Source organism: Corylus avellana, chromosome 8 (genome assembly GCF_965113065.1).
Source record: "Corylus avellana chromosome 8, dhCorAvel1.hap1.2, whole genome shotgun sequence".
NCBI lineage: Eukaryota > Viridiplantae > Streptophyta > Magnoliopsida > Fagales > Betulaceae > Corylus > Corylus avellana.
This window is the reverse complement of record NC_142497.1, coordinates 21,930,113-21,950,571: the sequence shown is the minus strand read 5'-3', so window position 1 is coordinate 21,950,571 and position 20,459 is coordinate 21,930,113. Positions and strand designations below refer to the sequence as shown.

Sequence of the window (20,459 nt, the reverse complement as noted above, 5' to 3'; positions counted from 1 at the left end):
TACAGACCACTAGACCAGAGAGAGAGAGAGAGAGAGCAAGAGAGTCGGAGAGAGGGAGAGAGGCGGAAGAAAATGAGACAAGGTCACAGAGAGAGAGGAAGAGAGGCGGCTGAAAATAAGAAACTTATGAACTTAGGGTTAGGGTTTTTTGTTTTTATAGTCATGCGGGTCGGGGCGGGTACCCGCAGAAAATAAATTCATATACCCGCAACCCGCCCCGCCCCGCACGGGTTGGGTAAATCCTACCCGAACCCGCAAAAATAAGCAAAAAAATCGCGCGGGGCGGGGCGGGGCGGGGCGGTTCGGGCCGGGTCTGCGGGTTGGGCGGGTTTTTGCCCACCCCTAACTACGTCCCAATCAAGAACTGAAGAAGAGAGAGGGGCCAACACAAAGATGGATTAGAAGTCTCTAATACTGGATCTAACCAAGTAGAAACATGGAGATATAAACCCAAAACAAAATACAACAAAAAATTCATCAAAAAAAAAAAAAAAAAACAAAACAACCAGTATCCTTCATGTATAGTTGGAATCGTCAATTGTAAGGGATCCATGTCCAATTACTTTCCTCATCCGCCATCTCTTCGTAGGAGTTCTTTTAGATTGCTCTTAAGATTTTAGATTAGTTAGAATGCGATTTGGGATGGAGGAGGGGGAGTTGGTTGGATATAGAAATAGATGACATGGGATTTGGAGTGGGAAAAAAAATTTGGAGGATAACAAACTTGACTGAAAGAAGTTGACACTGCAAGATTTCAGAAAGCCCACTTGGACTGTAATTTTTCGTGTATTTTTTGGTTAAAATCTGATGTAAATAAATTAGGAAACAACCATTACGTGTCAAAAACACGCCGTCTGTGGGAATCGAACCCACGACCACATGGTTAAAAGCCATGCGCTCTACCGGCTGAGCTAAGACGGCTTGACGTTTTCTACTTTTATTCTATTTTTCTTTACTAAAACCACCCATCTCCATTCTCATCCCCACCCATCTCCCTCTCCTCCCACTATAAATATAAAATATTCCAACGCCATCTTCACTCTCTTCACCAGAAACCAGCAAATCTTCGCAACTATATATGGCGCTCAAAGCTAAGCTTCCTTTACCTCTCCTACTCTTCTCTCTCCTTTTTGTAACTGCTGCTTTAGCTCTTCCCAAGGAGGACCCCGAGGCTGAAGAAGTGAGAAATGTGGGGATATATTTATGAACAAAATGGGTTTAACGCTCAGTTGCTGGGTTTCGATGGCTGAGACTTGGATTAGGAGTTACCAAAGGTCCACCGCTTAGGGCATGGGCCAAATAGCCCATTTGGGAGGCTATCGGGGTCGGGCTCAAACCGGCCCAATAATTTGACCCGCGTGGCTAGGTCTCAAAATTTTGCAACTTATAAATCTGAGTATTTCTACAAGTGTGAACACTCAAATCATTTTTTTTTTTAAAAAAAAGAAATTATGAAATTGGTTGGATTGTCACGTCAATATTGTAAATTAAAATGTGATTTCTAGTCTTATTCCTTGTGATATTCCAAAATTTACCGACTTCAATATAAGGATAATGAAGATTTTCAATTTTATTAAGATTTATATGGAGTTGGGTAGATGGACTTAAATTGGAAAATGATGAGAATGACTAATTAAAAATATAGTGAATCAAAGGAAGAGAAGCCACACCGTTATGGATGCTGATAATTCAATATGTGACGATAAATGAAACTGTTTTAAGGTGTTATAGAATAAAGAAAAATAAAGGTTTTAAAATTAATTGGTTTCATGATGTTTGGACACTTGTGAAGAGAGTTATGATTTTTAGAAGACGCAAGTATCAAATCAAAATTTCAATCTAACATAACCAAAGCAAATTTGGGGGCATTTTTAGGCATCAAAAAATTTACGGGTTGTTGTGATTTTTTAATATGTCGTGGACCTTTAAATGAGGAAAATTTCAAAACAAATTTCACGTTATTCGGAGTTAAATCGAAAAAGTTATATATATTTTTTCAAGCTTTATAGGTTAAGCTATCAAACCGTTAAAAGACTCGAATCTATAGGATTATTTGGATCGATGATCTCATTAGGCCGTGATTTTTGAATATATTGCAGCCTAAAAGTTTAGATCCATCGAGGATTTTACAGAGAAAGAAGGACGAAAGTAAGAGGAGGAGAACGGGAATTAACAAAGGTACCACACGGGCAAAGGGATGTGGGCAGAGCAAGGTGAGATTTCTAACTCTTTCGCTTTCATTTAAAGATACTCATAAAGTTTAAAGATTGGTTGATGTTTGAATGCTATAAAAACTTGAGAGATTATGTGGTTCATTGCTTGAGTATTTCGATTTGGTGTTAAATGATGAGGTCTTGTTGATTTATGCGAGGGTTGATTGTTCCTTGAGTTGGGTGATGCCTTCCACGATGTGAATAATGTTGATTATCGGTTGAATGTAAAAATATACATATATATGGATGATGCTGATTAATCTGAGTTAGTGCTTGAATATTGATTTTTGCAACTTCAATTGGTTATGTATGAAACCGATCGATTATGAGGTTGGAATGAGATGGGTGTTGATTTTGTTGGGAATGCATAACTTTCGTAATTTTGGATGATTGAAATGAATGGTGATTTCGGATTTTGGTTAATTTCTTGGATTTTTGTAACATGCAAAGAAAGTTGAACAATACGTTGAATGAATGATATGGTCTGTTTGAATTTATCAAGCTTGATGATCCTCCCCACACCCTCCCTCCCTCCCCCCCCCCCCCCCCCCCCCCCCCCCCCTCATGAAGGGTTGATAGTTGTTTTCCTTGTTTGAATAGTTTTGAGTTGATTTAAATGGTTGCATGCAAGGAAAATAATTTTTTTTTTTAAAAAAAAAAAATCCAAAACACTTTCCACAAAACTCGGAGTTCCAGAAGGAACAAATTCATCATGTGTTCATGAATTGGACGATATAATAATACCATTTGGACAGGGGACACAATCCTAATAATGCCGGAGCTGTGTGCGTAGCAACAAATATAGGGAAGAAAATAACCTCAATATTCAAGCTTTCAAAAAAGGAAAAAAGGGTTCGAGAAATACAACATATATATATAACATAAAATGCTTCGACAAATTTAAAAAAGCATAAAAGGATCTATATTTCGGGGGAATTGTGCTGTCGAACATTTGCCTTTGCCTCATCAAGTAGTTCACTCAATGGTATTTTAAATAAGCTCATTATATCCTGCATAAATCGGGAATCCCAGCTCGCAGACGGAGAATACCACACTTGTATCCATTACACTTGGCTCATCAACTGGTAGATGAATTCCACACTTCTTCACTTGTATTTCACCCTTAAGCTCTTCACTCCGGTCCATTGATAAGGATTCAAATGCGACGGACACCTCTATTTCGTCTCCACTTTTCATCTCAAGTCCAAACATCTGATGATCTCCCGTCCCCTGTACAAATATATGATCTTCACAGCTACCAAAAAAGCGAGCGGGCGGGGACCCTATGGAGAAGTCCATTTGGTTAGTACTAGTTTTATTACGTAAGCTCCATTTGAAGTTACACACTCGAGATAGGTCTCTGGGTGTTTCCTTGTTTGCTGCAAAAACAACGCAAAGAAGCATCTTGCCGATTTTACCGTCCCAAAAGGAAGGTACACGAAAGGATATTAAAGAAGCCATTGTCTGATAGCTCAACCAACCAACTGTAGGGACAAAATAACTTCGAATCTCACTTCTGGGGAGGCAAATGGAACAACCTTCATTTGTCTGATGGCTAAACCAATTTGGAATCTCACTTCCTGGGAGGAAAATGCTACCACTACCTACCTCGCACATCATCTATTTCAAAAAAGTGTTTACGTCATAATTAGAGAGAGAGAGAAACAGAGAGAGAGAGAGAGAGAGAGAGAGAGAGAGAGAGAGAGATAACCTGGAGAACACTCTCCCTAAAAGCAGGTGATAGATTGTTGCACCCTATCATGTGAAGACGTACGGCAGATCGCAAACTCGTCAAACTTCGAATCTCAACCAGTTTGTGGCAATTATCAAGGAAAAAAGATATTAAACCCTCGTCCGTCAAAGTTAATATTCTTTCCAATGATGTGCAGTCATTTGCTCTCAAAATTCCCCGAACATGTACACTTAAGGGGAGTAAGATTGATTGAAGCGTAGTACACCCATCCAAATTCAATTCCAATAATCTAGGAAGGTAGTTGATGCAATTAGGTATGTTACGAAAATTGTTTCTTGATAAATCCAATATTTCGAGTGAAGATAAACATCCAAATTCAATGGGAAACTCATCTTCAGACAAATTACGCCCACTGAGATCTAGTTTTCTCAGGTTTGTCAACGAACTTAATTCAAAAATGGAAGGTAACAAACTTATGTGGTTGGAGATTTTGGGTGATATCCATGATGAGGACATAATTGCGGGATTTCTCGTAAGACCCAATGATGATGATGGTCGTTGCTCTATAGTAGTTTTGCCTGCCAGCAAAATTTTTAAAGCCTTCATATTCCCCAATTTTTCTGGTAACTTGTCAAGTTCTAAGCAGTCAGACAACACAAGAGTTTCAAGAAGCTCTAAATTAGAAATGCTACTTGGAAGATTTCTAAGCTTCTTGCATCCCCGTAAATTTAGTTCCTTTAGTATTTTTAGAAGTCCAATAGACTTATGAACCTCAACCAAGCTTGTACAACCTTCAAGTATCAGTTCCTTTAGGCGAGAGGTTTGTACAAACTCCGGTGATTCGATGAGACATTCACTTCCACGTAGTGATAATGTTTCGAGATTCGTCAAATTGCTAAAGGAGGATGGTAGTTGCTTAATAGCAGTGTTTTCCACATGCAACACCGTTAAAGCCATCATATACCCCAAGTTTTCCGGGAACTTTTTAAGATTAAAGCACTCAGACAAGACAAGAGTTTCAAGAGATTCTAACTTGTAAATGCTGCTTGGAAGATTCCTAAGGTTCTTGCATTTTTGTAAATTCAACAAAACAAGTCTTTTGAGATATCCAATAGACTCATGAACCTGAACCAAGCTTGTGCAACCTTCAAGTAGTAGGATCTCTAGTTTAGGGACTTCTGAGAAGTCTGGTGATTTGATGAGATATTTGGAATTGCTGAGATTAAGGACCTTCAACTCGTTGAATATCTGTGAAACAAAATAAAGAAAAAATAATTTCTTGTTAGTTAAATATTTAACGTTAATACTTGGAAAAAAAAATAACATTGTAAGATTCATCATACTTTCTTCTTCTTCCAAACTTGTTTGACATTACTATGTTGCATGTCAAGAATAACAAGATTCTCTAGATGAAAGTTCTGTGGTAGAAATTCCAAAGGGCAGTTATGCCAACAAAGCCATTTTAGCTCTTTAGAGAGATGCTCATAAGATCCTTTTAGATATACTGAGTTAATTTGGAGCAATCTCAAATTCTTCATATTTGTAAATGCTTCAGTTTTCAAATGTTCATCATCAAGTACAAGGAGATTGAAAATGAGACCTTCGACTCTTTTCGATCCCTGACAAAATAGATGGTTGAATTAGTAACGCACATCCTCATTTTGTGTAAAGCTATAATAACTTTGAACTAAAGTAATTATTCTCACCATACTTTAAAAAAGAATACAATAGTGATTTGAACATGATTAGAATTCCATAAAATGTGATTGCATACCATTTTAATGTTGTAAACTGCATGATTGTATATATATATGGATATATATGTACAACTTACCGTATGGTTGTGCAATACATTTAAGACATCCTTGTGTAACCACAACCTGCTGCGTTCTTCTGGATATTTAGGTGATTCTTGACGAACAATTTCCATTCCCATATCTCGAATTAGACTATGCATCATCAACTTATTTTGGAAATCAACTATCACAAGTGACCTCTGAATGAGAATAGGGATACCAATCCCTGGAGAGAAATTACAACCATCAAGTATTTTGATAGCATATTCTTTGTCCATACCGACAAAGAAACATGCAATATCAAGGAATATGTCATTTATAGGAGTCTTGAGTGAATCAAAACTTATTCTAAGTATTTTTTGAATCTTGTCATTAGGAGTGCTTCGTAATCTTTCCATTTCACTTTTCCATTCGGCAACGCTTCTATCTTTAAGAAAAGAACCCAAAACCACAAGAGCTAATGGAATTCCTTCAGCATAACCCAATGCTTGAATTGAAAGCTCTGAGTAATCTTGCTTTGGATTAGCCATCTTGAAGGCATGCCAACTGAATAGTCGAAGAGCCTCCGTTTGATTCAATTTTTTGACCTTATATTTTTCATCTACTCTCAATGGACTTAACACATGTTCATCTCTACTTGTTACAATGATTCTACTTCCCGGACCAAGCCATTCCTTTTCGACTAACAAATGTAGTTTTTCAAAGTCATCCACATCATCAACAATGACAAGAACTTTTTTTCCACGAATTCTTTCCTCAATTATAGTAATTCCTCTATCAACATTACCAATCTTCAAATTCCTTCTCAAGATATCATTAAGAAGTTGCTCTTGTAAATGAAGTAAGCCATCAGGCTTTTCTGTGCTTTCTTTAAAGTTTGAAAGAAAACTACTTCCTTCAAATACAACACATATTTCATTATAGACAGCTTTTGCTAGGGTTGTTTTACCTATACCACCCATTCCGTAAATGCCCACAATGCGAACATCACTTGTTCCAAGATTTAATAAATCTTTTATATCTTGAACACGGGACTTCATTCCTATTGGGTATTTGGCAACATTCAAGCGATTAGGGTTCACTTTACACAAAATTTCTTCAATAATATACTCTTTGATGAATCTGGATTCATACCTGCGAAAAATAAAATATGCACAAGGATAAAATAAATAAATAAAATTGTGACTCATCAACACCATAAAGCTGTTATCATCTCAATCATTTAAGATATAATACGTCATGACAAACAATTACCTTTTATCAAATGTAGTGATAATTATCATTTAAATATATTTCTATGTAATTTAAGATATAATACGTCACGACAAACAATTATGTTTTATCAAATTTAGTGATAATTATCATTTAAATATATTTCTATGTAATTTCTTCTCCTAATAACATGCCATGAAACACTTTTTTTTTTTTTTTTTGCCTTCTAGCAGAAAAAGCCATTAACTGTTTTTAGCAAAGAAATGTTACGATATCATTCCTCTCAACTAGTCTCAAGTGTACGATATTTTATCTAAAAAGCAATCCTGTACTTGATAATTCTACAGAAAAAAGGTTTGTCTCTAGATAGCATGATCTAACAGAAAACCATAAACTTATTCAACTCAAACACTAATTTTCGTCAATCCATTTAGCTTAATGTTACTTTTTATCAACTCTTGTCTAAAATTTAAAAGAAAATAAAAGGACCAAGAAAAAAAATGTTTGAAAAAGTACAAGAGTCCATAGCATAATACCCATTTGCAATGCATTTGAGATCCCAGCCGGAACAATTCGCAGCATCAGTAAGAGCATCCCTCCACCTCTGCACCCTCTCCATATCAGTTTGAGACAGCTCTTCATGCCTAGCAAAAGCTTTCGCAAAAGTTCCGGTCTGGTTTCGAACATCTGAGGGGTCCACGTGATAAAATATGGGAAAAAGAGTGTGGCCTTTGGTATTCTTACAGTGCACAATCTCCACAAGCTCATCGAGGCACCACCTAGAAGAAGCATAGCCTTCGGAGAAAATCACCATGGAAATTTTTGATACACGAATCACATTGAGTAGTTCGGTAGAGATAGTCTTTCCTCTTGGAAGCTCTTCGTCATCCCGAAAGGTGCGAATTCCGAGTTGCACCAAAGCAGAGTAGAGGTGATCAGTAAAGCTCTTGCGGGTGTCTTCACCTCTAAAACTCAAAAAAACATCGTAATTGCAATGAGGTCTAGAGAAGGAGGTAGTTGTTGTAGTTGAGTTTGATTGGACTGCAAAAGGAGACAAATCCGGTGAGAACCCGGAGGAGTACAGAGCAAGCATGTATAATGGGTGCAATCAAGATTTTCCTTTTTTAAGTTTTTTATTATTATTTTTTTCTTTCTAAATTTAAAAAATGAGAAAGATTTGTTAAACCTAATTCAAAATGCAAATTGTTTTTATGGATCATTCACTCTGTTTCTTTTTCAAATTGGATTTTTATTTTTTTAAAAATAACTTTCACTTCCAATGTGGCCGAGAACCAAGCCATAGTGGAAATGAAAGATTTCTATCAGCCTTTCAAATGGGTCTCTATGTTTCTCTCTCCTTGAGAATTTGAGGATGTATATTTGGCTTTCACTAGAGTTCTCTACTAAATTTTGTGGAGCATCTACATCACACCAGTATGCCAAATAAATTAATCAAATCAAATTGCCATAACACACAAATACATATGCATATCTATTTCATCGATGTACAGTACCGTCCTTCTTAGAGTCTTTGCCGACAAGAATCTTGGGAGGCTGGTTTTTGTCTTGGTCTCTCACGGGTGATTTGGGCATTGGGAATTGAGGGGGATCGTAAGACTTGATTGTAAGGTAAAGAACAATTCCTTCGGAAGGGTCGTTAGGGTTAATCATATAGTAAGGAAGGGATGCTTGGGTGAAACTGGAGGTTCCTTCTGAAAGAGGATTACTTGAATCCAATAACCTAAAGAAATCGGCTGAGGCCGCGGAAGCCATGGCTGTAATTGAACCGACAGGAAGTGAATGGTTATGTGTGCCGTAATAGGTTGTTATGAGTATAGACATGTCCTCTGAGCATCTCCACACCTAATTGCAAAACCATAAAGAACATGTATGAAAATTTAATACAAGGAAGGAATGAATGAAAACCTTGTATAACAATATTCAAATTCAGTTTTGGCATATTATTGTACCACTTTCCAAACTGGGCAATCTGGATCCACTATGCAGCCATAGCTGTGTACTGGAAAAGGATATTCTTTAGTAGGAGATGCCACCTCGCATATTCCCCATTGGCATTCATCGTTCATCTATAGCAAAACTTTTGATAAAATTAGATTGTTTGAGCTCACAAAAAAGTTTATATATGAGAATTAAACTCACTGAGGCTACTTCACATCTGGCTATGACCATAACCAAAGCTTCCTTATTGGCTTGGGAGGCAACATCGTCATCGTCTTCTACTCCTGCTGTGGCCTCGGCTGCTTCCTCTGTGTCATGCACATGTACTCCTCTTCAGTCTTCTTCAACTTAACAATATATAAATAATAATAATAATAAAAAAAATAGCTTTAACTTCCGTTATATATGGCCGAGAACCAAGGCATAGTGAAATGGAAGCGGAAATGAAAGATTTCCATCGGTCACTCAAATGGGTCTCTCTGTTTCTCTCTGTCTCCCTGAGAATGAGAATTTGGGGATGAAGAAGACTCCGCGCGCAAATTTGTTTTTTTTTTTTTTAAAAAAAGAAAAAATTAAATGCAAGAAAAAAATATTTGAGCACTCAGTCTTATCGATTACTTTTCCCGGGCTAATCGGGCCATCACACACAAATAAATACAAATGCATACACCTAACCATTTCTATTTGATCTGTGAGTTCAGTAAAAACATTACCGTCTTCGTTTTGGTCTTCGACGCCGACAACCTGGGAGACATCGTTTTGGTCTTCGGATTCTGGCAGTGGGAAGCACAAAGGCAAGCATCGTCGTATCACACTGATGATTTGGTCCATGGGTGGCAGAGCGGTTGATAGGGAGGGATGGCGGGGTAGTTTGCAGAAGAAATCGTGGTTTGGTGGGTAATATTAGGGGAGAAGTGAGAAATGTGGGAATTAAGTGTACGAGAGAGAGAGAGAGAGAGAAAGGATCAGCTGAATGAAGATGAAGAAGAAGAAAACTCCATCATTCTTTTTGACTAAACGGTCTCCTCAAAATTTCTCGAAGCTTTCTCTTTTGTTTTACCTTTTTCTTTTTTTCTTTTAGATAAAACGAATGATGTTCTGGTGACTGGGTCTTTGTTGACTGGAGGAGTCAACAGCTGGGTTGGTGGTGATGAGGTGATTGCGTGGAATCTGCTTTGCGATTGCATAATGCGTTTTCTTTATATATATATGAGAAAAAGAGAGAATTTTGTTTGAGAAGGGAATGGGAAGGCTCTTGAGTGGGGTCTCCCGTAGTCTAAAGCCAGAAAGAAAGCAGAGTTAAAAATTCCTTGTCTTGAGAAAACATCTTGGAAGTTGCAGCTGTGAAGAAATGGACAACTATAAAGTAGTGCTGCTATACACAAATTTTGGTTGCAGGTTTTTCATCACCTGCTCATTTTTAGATCTTACAATAGTGGGTTTAGATGCCATGGATGGAGATTCAAATGCCCAGGCAATATTACAAGTGTTTTGATTGAATATTTGTAGCTCGAGTCCTGTTTCACCCATGAAGATTACTAGTGTTTTTGCTTAAATGTTTAGTAGAAGTTTCTATGTTTTAGAGTTTAGCAGAAGTGACAATCAAATTACTAAAGCTGTTCGATTTAAGGGCCAAGAAAAAAATCGCCATACCATTTGGATAAGGTGACACATTGAAAGAAAACATAGTCATGGGTTTCAATAATAGTCACATCACATAAATGCCTAGAAAGAAAAAAAAGGGTGTCACATAAATATAGAAAAATTTGTTGTCATTTGTATCCATCTGAAGGTGCCATCAATTTGGATGTAATAGGAAGAATGTGCCAAATGATTTCCTAAATGAATAATTTGATTCTCTTAATAAAAAGCAACATAATGGTTAGCCATTGATTTGTTCTCGCTATAAACTCTTATTGATCAAAATGCAGATTTTCACTGTCACATCGTAATAGTTGTATAGGAATCGTATGAGAGTATACTAAATAGGGGAAAATACTTTTTACCTATTGAACTATTCACAAATTTTCACTTTTAACCTCAATGTTTAAAAAGTGACACTTTACCCCTCAAAGTATCTGACATTGACACTTGACCCCCATGAGGACCCGGAGGCTGAAGAAGTGAGAAATATGGGGATATATATATGAACAAAATGGGTTTAACGCTCAGTTTCTGGGTTTCCATGGCCGAGACTTGGATTAGGATTTACCATAGGTCCATCGCTTAGGGCATGGGCCAAATAACCCCTTCGGGAGGCTATCGGGGTTGGGCTCAAACCGGCCCAACAATTTGACCTGCGTGGCTAGGTCACAAAATTTTGCAACTTATAAACTTGTGTATTTCTATAAGTGTGAACGCTCAATCAATTTTTTATCAATAATTTTTTTTCTTTTTTTTGAAAAAAAAGAAGAAAGAAATTATAGAGTTGGCTGGATTGTCAAGTCAATATTGTGAAATAAAAATGTGATTGTTACTTGAGTTGGGTGATGTCTTCTTCGATGTGAATAATGTTGATTGTGGGTTGCATGTGAAAATATACATATATATGGATGATGCTGATTTGAGTTAGTTCTTGAATATTGATTTTTAATTTGCAACATCAATTGGTTATGTATGAAACCGATCGATTCTGAGGTTGGAATGAGAGATGGGTGTTGATTTTGTTGGGAATGCATAACTTTCGTAATTTTGGATGATTGAAATGGATGGTGATCTCGGATTGGTTAATTTCTTGGATCTTTGTAACATGCATAGAAAGTGTCAATAAATGAACAATACGTTGATTGAATGATATGTTCTAGCTGTTTGAATTTATCAAGCTTGATGATTCGCCCACCCCCCCCCCCAATGAAGGGTTGATAGTTGTTTTCCTTGTTTTAATAGTTTTGAGTTGATTTAAAAATGGTTGCATGTAAGGAAAATGATTTTTTTTTTTTTTTTTTTTTTTTTTTTTTTTTTTTTTTAATCCAAAACACTTTCCACACAGCTCGGAGTTCCAGAATGAACAAATTCATCATGTGTCCATGAATTGGATGCTATAATTGTATAATACCATTTGGACAGGGGACACACAGAAGGAAAAAGATAGTCACGTACGTGTTTCAATAATAGTGTCACATAAATGCCTAGAAAAAAAAGTCACATAAATGGTAGAAAAATTTGATCAATATTTCCTTAAAATATTTTTTGCAAGTCCATGATGGTTTGTCCTCACAATAACAATCCAAATAATGCCGGAGTTGTGTGCGCAGCAACAAATATAGGGAAGAAAATGACCTCAATATTCAAGCTTTCAAAATAGGAAAAAAGGGTTCGAGAAATACAACATATATATATAACATAAAATGGTTCGACAAATTTAAAAAAGCATAAAAGGATCTATATTTGGGGGGAATTGTGCTGTCGAACATTTGCCTTTGCCTCGTCAAATAGTTCACTCAATGGTATTTTTGTAACCTCATTGTCTCCTGCATAAATTGGGAATTCCTTGCCGAAGGAGAACCGACGTATTTCGTATCCACTTGTATCCATTACATTTGGGTCATCAACAAGATGAATTCCACACTTCTTCACTTGTATTTCACCCACAAGCTCTTCACTCCGGTCCATCGGTACGGATAGATGTTGGACGGACAGCTCTATTTCGTCTCCACTTTTCATCTCAAATCCAAACTCCCCCGCCTGTACAAATATATGATCTTCACAGCTACGAACGAAGCGATGGCCTCTGGACATTGTCAAGCTTTCCATTTGGTGAGTTCTAGTTTTATTACGTAAGTTCCAGTTGAAGACACCCAGTCGAGATAGCTCACTGGGTGCTTCCTTTTTTGGTGCAAAAACAACGCAAAAAAGCATCTGGCCAATTTTACCATCCCAAAAGGAAGGTACACGAAAGGATTTTAAAGAAGCTATTGTCTGACGGGTACACCAACCCATTCCCATTGTATCTCCTAACCAAAATGGAAGCTTACTTCCGGAGAGGCAAACGGAAAAATCTTCATCTGCCAGATGGCTAAACCAATTTGGGATCTCACTTCCGGGGAGGCAAATGCTACCTCTATATGCCTTGCACATCATCTATTTCAAAAAAGTGTTTACGTCATAAACGAGAGAGAGAAAGAGAGAGAGAGAGAGAGAGAGAGAGAGAAATACCTGGAGAACACTCTCCCTAAAAGCAGGTGATAGATTGTTGCACATTCCCATGTGAAGACATGCTCCAGGTTGCAAACTCTCCAAACTTTGAATCTCAACCAGTTTGTCGCAATTATTAAGGAAAAAAACTCTTATTGTCAAAGATAAGATTCTTTCCAATGATGTGCAGTCATTTGCTCTCAAAGTTCCAAAAATCTGAACATTTAAGGGGACTATGATTGATTGAAGAGTCTTACATTCATTCAAATTCAATTCCAATAATCCAGGAAGGTAGTGGATGCAATTAGGTAGGTTACAAAAATTGTTTCTCGATAAATCCAATAGTTTGAGTGAAGATAAAAGTCCAAATTCAATGGGAAACTCATCTTCAGACAAATTACGTCCACTAAGATCTAGCTGTCTCACGTTTGTCAAAGAACATAATTCAAAAATGGAAGGTAACAAACTTATGTGGTTGGAGCTTTTGGGTGATATCCATGATGAGGACATACTTGCAAGATTCCTCATAAGACCTAATGATGCTGATGGTCGTTGCTCAATAGTAGTTTTGCCTGCGAGCAAAATTTTTAAAGCCTTCATATTCCCCAATTTTTTTGGTAACTTGTCAAGTTCTAAGCAGTCAGACAACACAAGAGTTTCAAGAAACTCTAAATTAGAAATGTTACTTGGAAGATTTCTAAGCTTCTTGCATCCCCGTAGATTTAGTTCCTTTAGTATTTTTAGAAGTCCAATAGACTTATGAACCTCAACCAAGCTTATACAACCTTCAAGTACCAATTTCTTTAGGCGAGAGGTTTGTACAAACTCCGGTGATTTGATGAGACATTCACTTCCACGTAATGATAATGTTTCGAGATTCTTCAAATTGCTGAAGGAGGATGGTAGTTGCTTAATAGCAGTGTTCTCCACATGCAACACCGTTAAAGCCATCATATACTCCAAGTTCTCTGGGAACTTTTTAAGATTAAAGCACTCAGACAAGACAAAAGTTTCAAGAGATTCTAACTTGTAAATGCTGCTTGGAAGATTCCTAAGGTTCTTGCATTTTCGTAAATTCAACAAAACAAGTCTTTTGAGATATCCAATAGACTCATGAACCTGAACCAAGCTTGTGCAACCTTCAAGTAGTAGGATCTCTAGTTGAGGGACTTCTGAGAAGTCTGGTGATTTGGTGAGATATTTGGAATTGCTGAGATTAAGGACCTTCAACTTGTTGAATATCTGCGAAACAAAATAAAGAAAAAATAATTTCTTAGTAGTTAAATATTTAACATTAATAGTTGGAAAAAAAAACATTGTAAGATTCGTCATACTTTCTTCTTCTTCCAAACTTGTTTGACATTACTATGTTGCATGTCAAGAATGACAAGATTCTCTAGATGAAAGTTCTGTGGTAGAAATTCCAAAGGGCAGTTATGCCAACAAAACCATTTTAGCTCCTTAGAGAGATGCTCATAAGATCCTTTTAGATGTACAGAGTTGATTTGGAGCAATCTCAAATTCTTCATATTTGTAAATGCTTCAGTTTTCAAATGTTCATCATCAAGTACAAGGAGATTGAAAATGAGACCTTCGACTCTTTTCGATCCCTGACAAAATAGATGGTTGAATTAGTAACACACATCCTCATTTTGTGTAAAGCTATAATAACTTTGAACTCGAGTAATTATTCTCACCATACTTTAAAAAAGAATACAATAGTGATTTGAACATGATTAGAATTGTATAAAATGTGATTGCATACCATTTTAAAGTTGTAAACTGCATGATTGTATAGTGTGTATATATATATATATATATATATATATATATATATATATATATATATATATACAACTTACCGTATGGTTGTGCAATACATTTAAGACATCCTCGTGTAAACACAACCTGCTGCGTTCTTCTGGATATTTGGGCGATTCTTGACGAACAATTTCCATTCCCATATCTCGAATTAGATTATGCATCATCAACTTATTTTGGAAATCAACTGTCACAAGTGACCTTTGAATGAGAATAGGGATACCAATCCCTGGAGAGAAATTACAACCATCAAGTACTTTGATAGCATATTCTTTGTCCATACCGACAAAGAAACATGCAATATCAAGGAATATGTCATTTATAGGACTCTTGAGTGAATCAAAACTTATTCTAAGTATTTTTTGAATCTTGTCATCAGGAGTGCTTCGTAATCTTTCCAATTCACTTTTCCATTCGGCAACGCTTCTATCTTTAAGAAAAGAACCCAAAACCACAAGAGCTAATGGAATTCCTCCAGCATAACCCAGTGCTTGAATTGACAACTCTAAGTAATCTTGCTTTGGATCAGCCATCTTGAACGCATGCCAACTGAATAGTCGAAGAGCCTCCATTTGATTCAATTTTCTAACCTTATATTTTTCATCTACTCTCAATGGACTTAACACATGTTCATCTCTACTTGTTACAATGATTCTACTTCCTGGACCAAGCCATTCCTTTTCGACTAACCAATGTAGTTTTTCAAAGTCATCCACATCATCAACAATGACAAGAACTTTTTTTCCACGAATTCTTTCCTCAATTATAGTAATTCCTCTATCAACATTATCAATCTTAAAATTCCTTCTCAAGATATCATTAAGAAGTTGCTCTTGTAAATGAAGTAAGCCATCAGGCTTTTCTGTGCTTTCTTTAAAGTTTGAAAGAAAACTACTTCCTTCAAATACAACACATATTTCATTATAGACAGCTTTTGCTAGGGTTGTTTTACCTATACCACCCATTCCGCAAATGCCCACAATGCGAACATCACTTGTTCCAAGATTTAATAAATCTTTTATATCTTGAACACGAGACTTCATTCCTATTGGGTATTTGGCAACATTCAAGCGATTGGGGTTCACTTTACACAAAATTTCTTCAATAATATACTCTTTGATGAAACTTGATTCATACCTGCGAACAATAAAATAAGCACAAAGATAAAATAAATACATAAAATTATGACTCATCAACACCATAAAGCTGTTATCATCTCAATCATTTAAGATATAATACGTCATGAAAAACAATTACCTTTTATCAAATGTAGTGATAATTATCATTTAAATATATTTCTATGTAATTTAAGATATAATACGTCACGAGAAACAATTACGTTTTATCAAATTTAGTGATAATTATCATTTAAATATATTTCTATGTAATTTCTTCTCCTGATAACATGCCATGAAACTTTTTTTTTTTTTTTTTTTTTTTTTTTTTTTCTAGCAGAAAAAGCCATTAACTGTTTTCAGCAAAGAAATGTTACGATATCATCCCTCTCAACTAGTCAAGTGTACGATAAAAAAACAATCCTATACTTGCTAATTCTACAGAAAAAAAGGTTGTCTCTAGATAGCATGATCTAACAGAAAACCATAAACTTATTCAACTCAAACACTAATTTTCGTCTATCCATTTAGCTTAATGTTACTTTTTATCAACTCTTGTCTAAAATTTAAAAGAAAATAAAAGGAGCAAGAAAAAAAAATGTTTGAAACAGTACTAGAGTCCATAGCATAATACCCATTTGCAATGCATTTGAGATCCCAGCCGGAACAATTCGCTGCATCAGTAAGAGCTTCCCTCCACCTCTGCACCCTCTCCATATCAGTTTGAGACCGCTCTTCATGCCAAGCAAAAGCTTTCGCAAAAGTTCCGGTCTGGTTTCGAACATCCGAAGGGTCCACGTGATAAAATATGGGAAAAAGAGTCTGGCCTTTGGTATTCTTACAGTGCACAATCTCCACAAGCTCATCGAGGCACCACCTAGAAGAAGCATAGCCTTCGGAGAAAATCACAATGGAAATTTTTGATACACGAATCACATTGAGTAGTTCAGTAGAGATAGTCTTTCCTCTTGGAAGCTCTTCGTCATCCCGAAAGGTGCGAATTCCGAGTTGCACCAAAGCAGAGTAGAGGTGATCAGTAAAGCTCTTGCGGGTGTCTTCACCTCTGAAACTCAAAAAAACATCGTAATTGCAATGAGGTCTAGAGAAGGAGGTAGTTGTTGTAGTTGAGTTTGATTGGACTGCAAAAGGAGACAAATCCGGTGAGAACCAGGAGGAGTACAGAGCATGCATGTATAATGGGTGAAATCAAGATTTTTTTTTTTTTTTTTTTTCTAAATTTAAAAAATGAGAAAGATTTGTTAAAATCTAATTCAAAATGCAAATTGTTTTTATGGATCATTCACTCTGTTTCTTTTTCAAATTAGATTTTTATTTTTTAAAAAATAACTTTCACTTCCATTGTGGCCGAGAACCAAGCCGTAGTGGAAATGAAAGATTTCTATCAGCCTTTCAAATGGGTCTCTCTGTTTCTGTCTCCTTGAGAATTTGAGGATGCATATTTGGCTTTCACTAGAGTTCTCTACTAAATTTTGCGGAGCATCTACATCACACCAGTATGCCAAATAAATTAATCAAATCAAATTGCCATAACACGCAAATACATTTGCATATCTATTTGATGTACAGTACCGTCCTTCTTAGAGTCTTTGCCGACAAGAATCTTGGGAGGCTGGTTTTTGTCTTGGTCTCTCACGGGTGATTTGGGCATTGGGAATTGAGGGGGATCGTAAGAGTTTTTTTTTTTTGACATAGGATCGTAAGAGTTGATTGTAAGGTAAAGAACAATTCCTTCGGAAGGGTCGTTAGGGTTAATCATATAGTAAGGAAGGGATGCTTGGGTGAAACTGGAGGTTCCTTCTGAAAGAGGATTACTTGAATCCAATAACCTAAAGAAATCTGCTGAGGCCGCGGAAGCCATGGCTGTAATTGAATCGACAGGAAGTGGATGGTTATGTGTGCCGTAATAGGTTGTTATGAGTATAGACATGTCCTCTGAGCATCTCCACACCTAATTTCAAAACCATAAAGAACATGTATGAAAATTTAATACAAGGAAGGAATGAATGAAAACCTTGTATAACAATATTCAAATTCAGTTTTGGCATATTATTGTACCACTTTCCAAACTGGGCAATCTGGATCCACTATGCAGCCATAGCTGTGTACTGGAAAAGGATATTCTTTAGTAGGAGATGCCACCTCGCATATTCCCCATTGGCATTCATCGTTCATCTATAGCAAAACTTTTGATAAAATTAGATTGTTTGAGCTCACAAAAAAGTTTATATATGAGAATTAAACTCACTGAGGCTACTTCACATCTGGCTATGACCATAACCAAAGCTTGCTTATTGGCTTGGGAGGCAACATCGTCATCGTCTTCTACTCCTGCTGTGGCCTCGGCTGCTTCCTCTGTATCATGCACATGTACTCCTCTTCAGTCTTCTTCAACTTAACAATATATAAATAATAATAATAATAAAAAAAATAGCTTTAACTTCCGTTATATATGGCCGAGAACCAAGGCATAGTGAAATGGAAGCGGAAATGAAAGATTTCCATCGGTCACTCAAATGGGTCTCTCTGTTTCTCTCTGTCTCCCTGAGAATGAGAATTTGGGGATGAAGAAGACTCCGCGTGCAAATTTGTTTTTTTTTTTTTTTAAAAAAAAAAAAAAAATTAAACGCAAGAAAAAAATATTTGAGCACTCAGTCTTATCGATTACCTTTCCCGGGCTAATCGGGCCATAACACACAAATAAATACAAATGCATACACCTAACCATTTCTATTTGATCTGTGAGTTCAATGAAAGCATTACCGTCTTCGTTTTGGTCTTCGACGCCGACAACCTGGGAGGCGTCGTTTTGGTCTTCGGATTCTGGCAGTGGTAAGCACAAAGGCAAGCATCGTCGTATCACACTGATGATTTGGTCCATGGGTGGCAGAGCGGTTGATAGGGAGGGATGGCGGGGTAGTTTGCAGAAGAAATCGTGGTTTGGTGGGTAATATTAGGGGAGAAGTGAGAAATGTGGGAATTAAGTGTGCGAGAGAGAGAGAGAGAGAGAGAGAGAGAGAGAGGATCAGCTGAATGAAGATGAAGAAGAAGAAAACTCCATCATTCTTTTTGACTAAACGGTCTCCTCAAAATTTCTCGGAGCTTTCTCTTTTGTTTTACCTTTTTCTTTTTTCTTTTTTACTTTTCTTTTAGATAAAACGAATGATGTTCTGGTGACTGGGTCTTTGTTGACTGGATGAGTCAACAGCTGGGTTGGTGGTGATGGGTGATTGCGTGGAATCTGCTTTGCGATTGCATAATGCGTTTTCTTTATATATATATATGAGAAAAAGAGAGAATTTTGTTTGAGAAGGGAATGGGAAGGCTCTTGAGTGGGGTCTCCCGTAGTCTAAAGCCAGAAAGAAAGCAGAGTTAAAAATTCCTGGTATTGAGAAAACATCTTGGAAGTTGCAGCTGTGAAGAAATGGACAACTATAAAGTAGTGCTGCTATACACAAATTTTGGTTGCAGGTTTTTCATCACCTGCTCATTTTTAGATCTTACAATAGTGAGTTTAGATGCCATGGATGGAGATTCAAATGCCCAGGGCAATATTACAAGTGTTTTGATTGAATATTTGTAGCTCCAGTCCTGTTTCACCCATGAAGATTACTAGTGTTTTTGCTTAAATGTTTAATAGAAGTTTCTATGTTTTAGAGTTTAGTAGAAGTGACAATCAAATTACTAAAGCTGTCGATTTAAGGGCCAAGAAAAAAATTGCCATACCATTTGGATAAGGTGACACATTGAAAGAAAACATAGTCATGGGTTTCAATAATAGTCACATCACATAAATGCCTAGAAAAAAAAAAGGGTGTCACATAAATATAGAAAAATTTGTTGTCATTTGTATCCATCTGAAGGTGCCATCAATTTGGATGTAAAAGGAAGAATGTGCCAAATGATTTCCTAAATGAATAATTGGATTCTCTTAATAAAAAGGCAACATAATGGTCAGCCATTGATCTGTTCTCGCTATAAACTCTTATTGATCAAAATGCAGATTTTCACTGTCACATCGTAATAGTTGTATAGGAATCGTATGAGAGTATACTAAATAGGGGAAAATACTCTTTACCTCTTGAACTATCCACAAATTTGCACTTTTAACCTCAATGTTTAAAAAGTGACACTTTACCCCCCAAAGTATCTGACATTGACACTTGACCCCTATGAGGACCCGGAGACTGAAGAAGTGAGAAATATGGGGATATATATATATGAACAAAATGGGTTTAACGCTCAGTTTCTGGGTTTCCATGGCCGAGACTTGGATTAGGATTTACCATAGGTCCATCGCTTAGGGCATGGGCCAAATAGCCCCTTTGGGAGGCTATCGGGGTTGGGCTCAAACCGGCCCAACAATTCGACCTGCGTGGCTAGGTCACAAAATTTTGCAACTTATAAACTTGTGTATTTCTATAAGTGTGAACGCTCAATCAATTTTTTATCAATAATTTTTTTTCTTTTTTTTGAAAAGAAAAAGAAATTATGGAGT

At 36.7% G+C, this 20,459-nt stretch overlaps 2 protein-coding genes and 1 non-coding gene across 3 annotated transcripts; all 3 read right to left on the bottom strand.

Annotated features, from left to right (window-relative positions):
• Window positions 1-848: 848 nt before the first annotated feature.
• On the bottom strand, window positions 849-921 carry TRNAK-UUU (transfer RNA lysine (anticodon UUU)). The gene has a single exon. It is a non-coding gene; the product is annotated as a tRNA-Lys (tRNA).
• Window positions 922-3,118: 2,197 nt separating this feature from the next.
• LOC132164320 (TMV resistance protein N-like) lies at window positions 3,119-8,546 on the bottom strand. Its single transcript, XM_088518972.1, has 7 exons — window positions 8,429-8,546; window positions 7,451-7,955; window positions 5,741-6,836; window positions 5,250-5,525; window positions 3,925-5,154; window positions 3,767-3,833; window positions 3,119-3,682 (listed from the first exon to the last, which is right to left on the bottom strand). Exons 1-7 carry the CDS (start codon window positions 8,505-8,507, stop codon window positions 3,204-3,206), a joined length of 3,732 nt encoding a protein of 1,243 aa, XP_088375098.1. The 5' UTR covers window positions 8,508-8,546; the 3' UTR covers window positions 3,119-3,203.
• Window positions 8,547-12,254: 3,708 nt separating this feature from the next.
• LOC148584283 (TMV resistance protein N-like) lies at window positions 12,255-19,486 on the bottom strand. Its single transcript, XM_088518837.1, has 9 exons — window positions 19,445-19,486; window positions 19,082-19,310; window positions 18,725-18,784; window positions 16,578-17,082; window positions 14,870-15,965; window positions 14,342-14,617; window positions 13,029-14,249; window positions 12,882-12,953; window positions 12,255-12,791 (listed from the first exon to the last, which is right to left on the bottom strand). Exons 1-9 carry the CDS (start codon window positions 19,484-19,486, stop codon window positions 12,255-12,257), a joined length of 4,038 nt encoding a protein of 1,345 aa, XP_088374963.1.
• Between the last annotated feature and the right edge of the window lie 973 nt (window positions 19,487-20,459).

Coding starts and splice junctions, on each gene's coding strand:
- LOC132164320 (XM_088518972.1), bottom strand. CDS start 8,507: ATGCCCAAATCACCCGTGAGAGACCAAGACAAAAACCAGCCTCCCAAG. Junction 6,837..7,450: donor CTCAAATGCATTGCAAATGG/GTATTATGCTAT, acceptor TATTTTTCGCAG/GTATGAATCCAGATTCATCA. Junction 5,155..5,249: donor AAGTTTGGAAGAAGAAGAAA/GTATGATGAATC, acceptor TTTGTTTCACAG/ATATTCAACGAGTTGAAGGT.
- LOC148584283 (XM_088518837.1), bottom strand. CDS start 19,486: ATGGCATCTAAACTCACTATTGTAAGATCTAAAAATGAGCAG. Junction 19,311..19,444: donor TAAGATCTAAAAATGAGCAG/GTGATGAAAAAC, acceptor TTCTGGCTTTAG/ACTACGGGAGACCCCACTCA. Junction 14,618..14,869: donor ATGTATTGCACAACCATACG/GTAAGTTGTATA, acceptor CTATTTTGTCAG/GGATCGAAAAGAGTCGAAGG.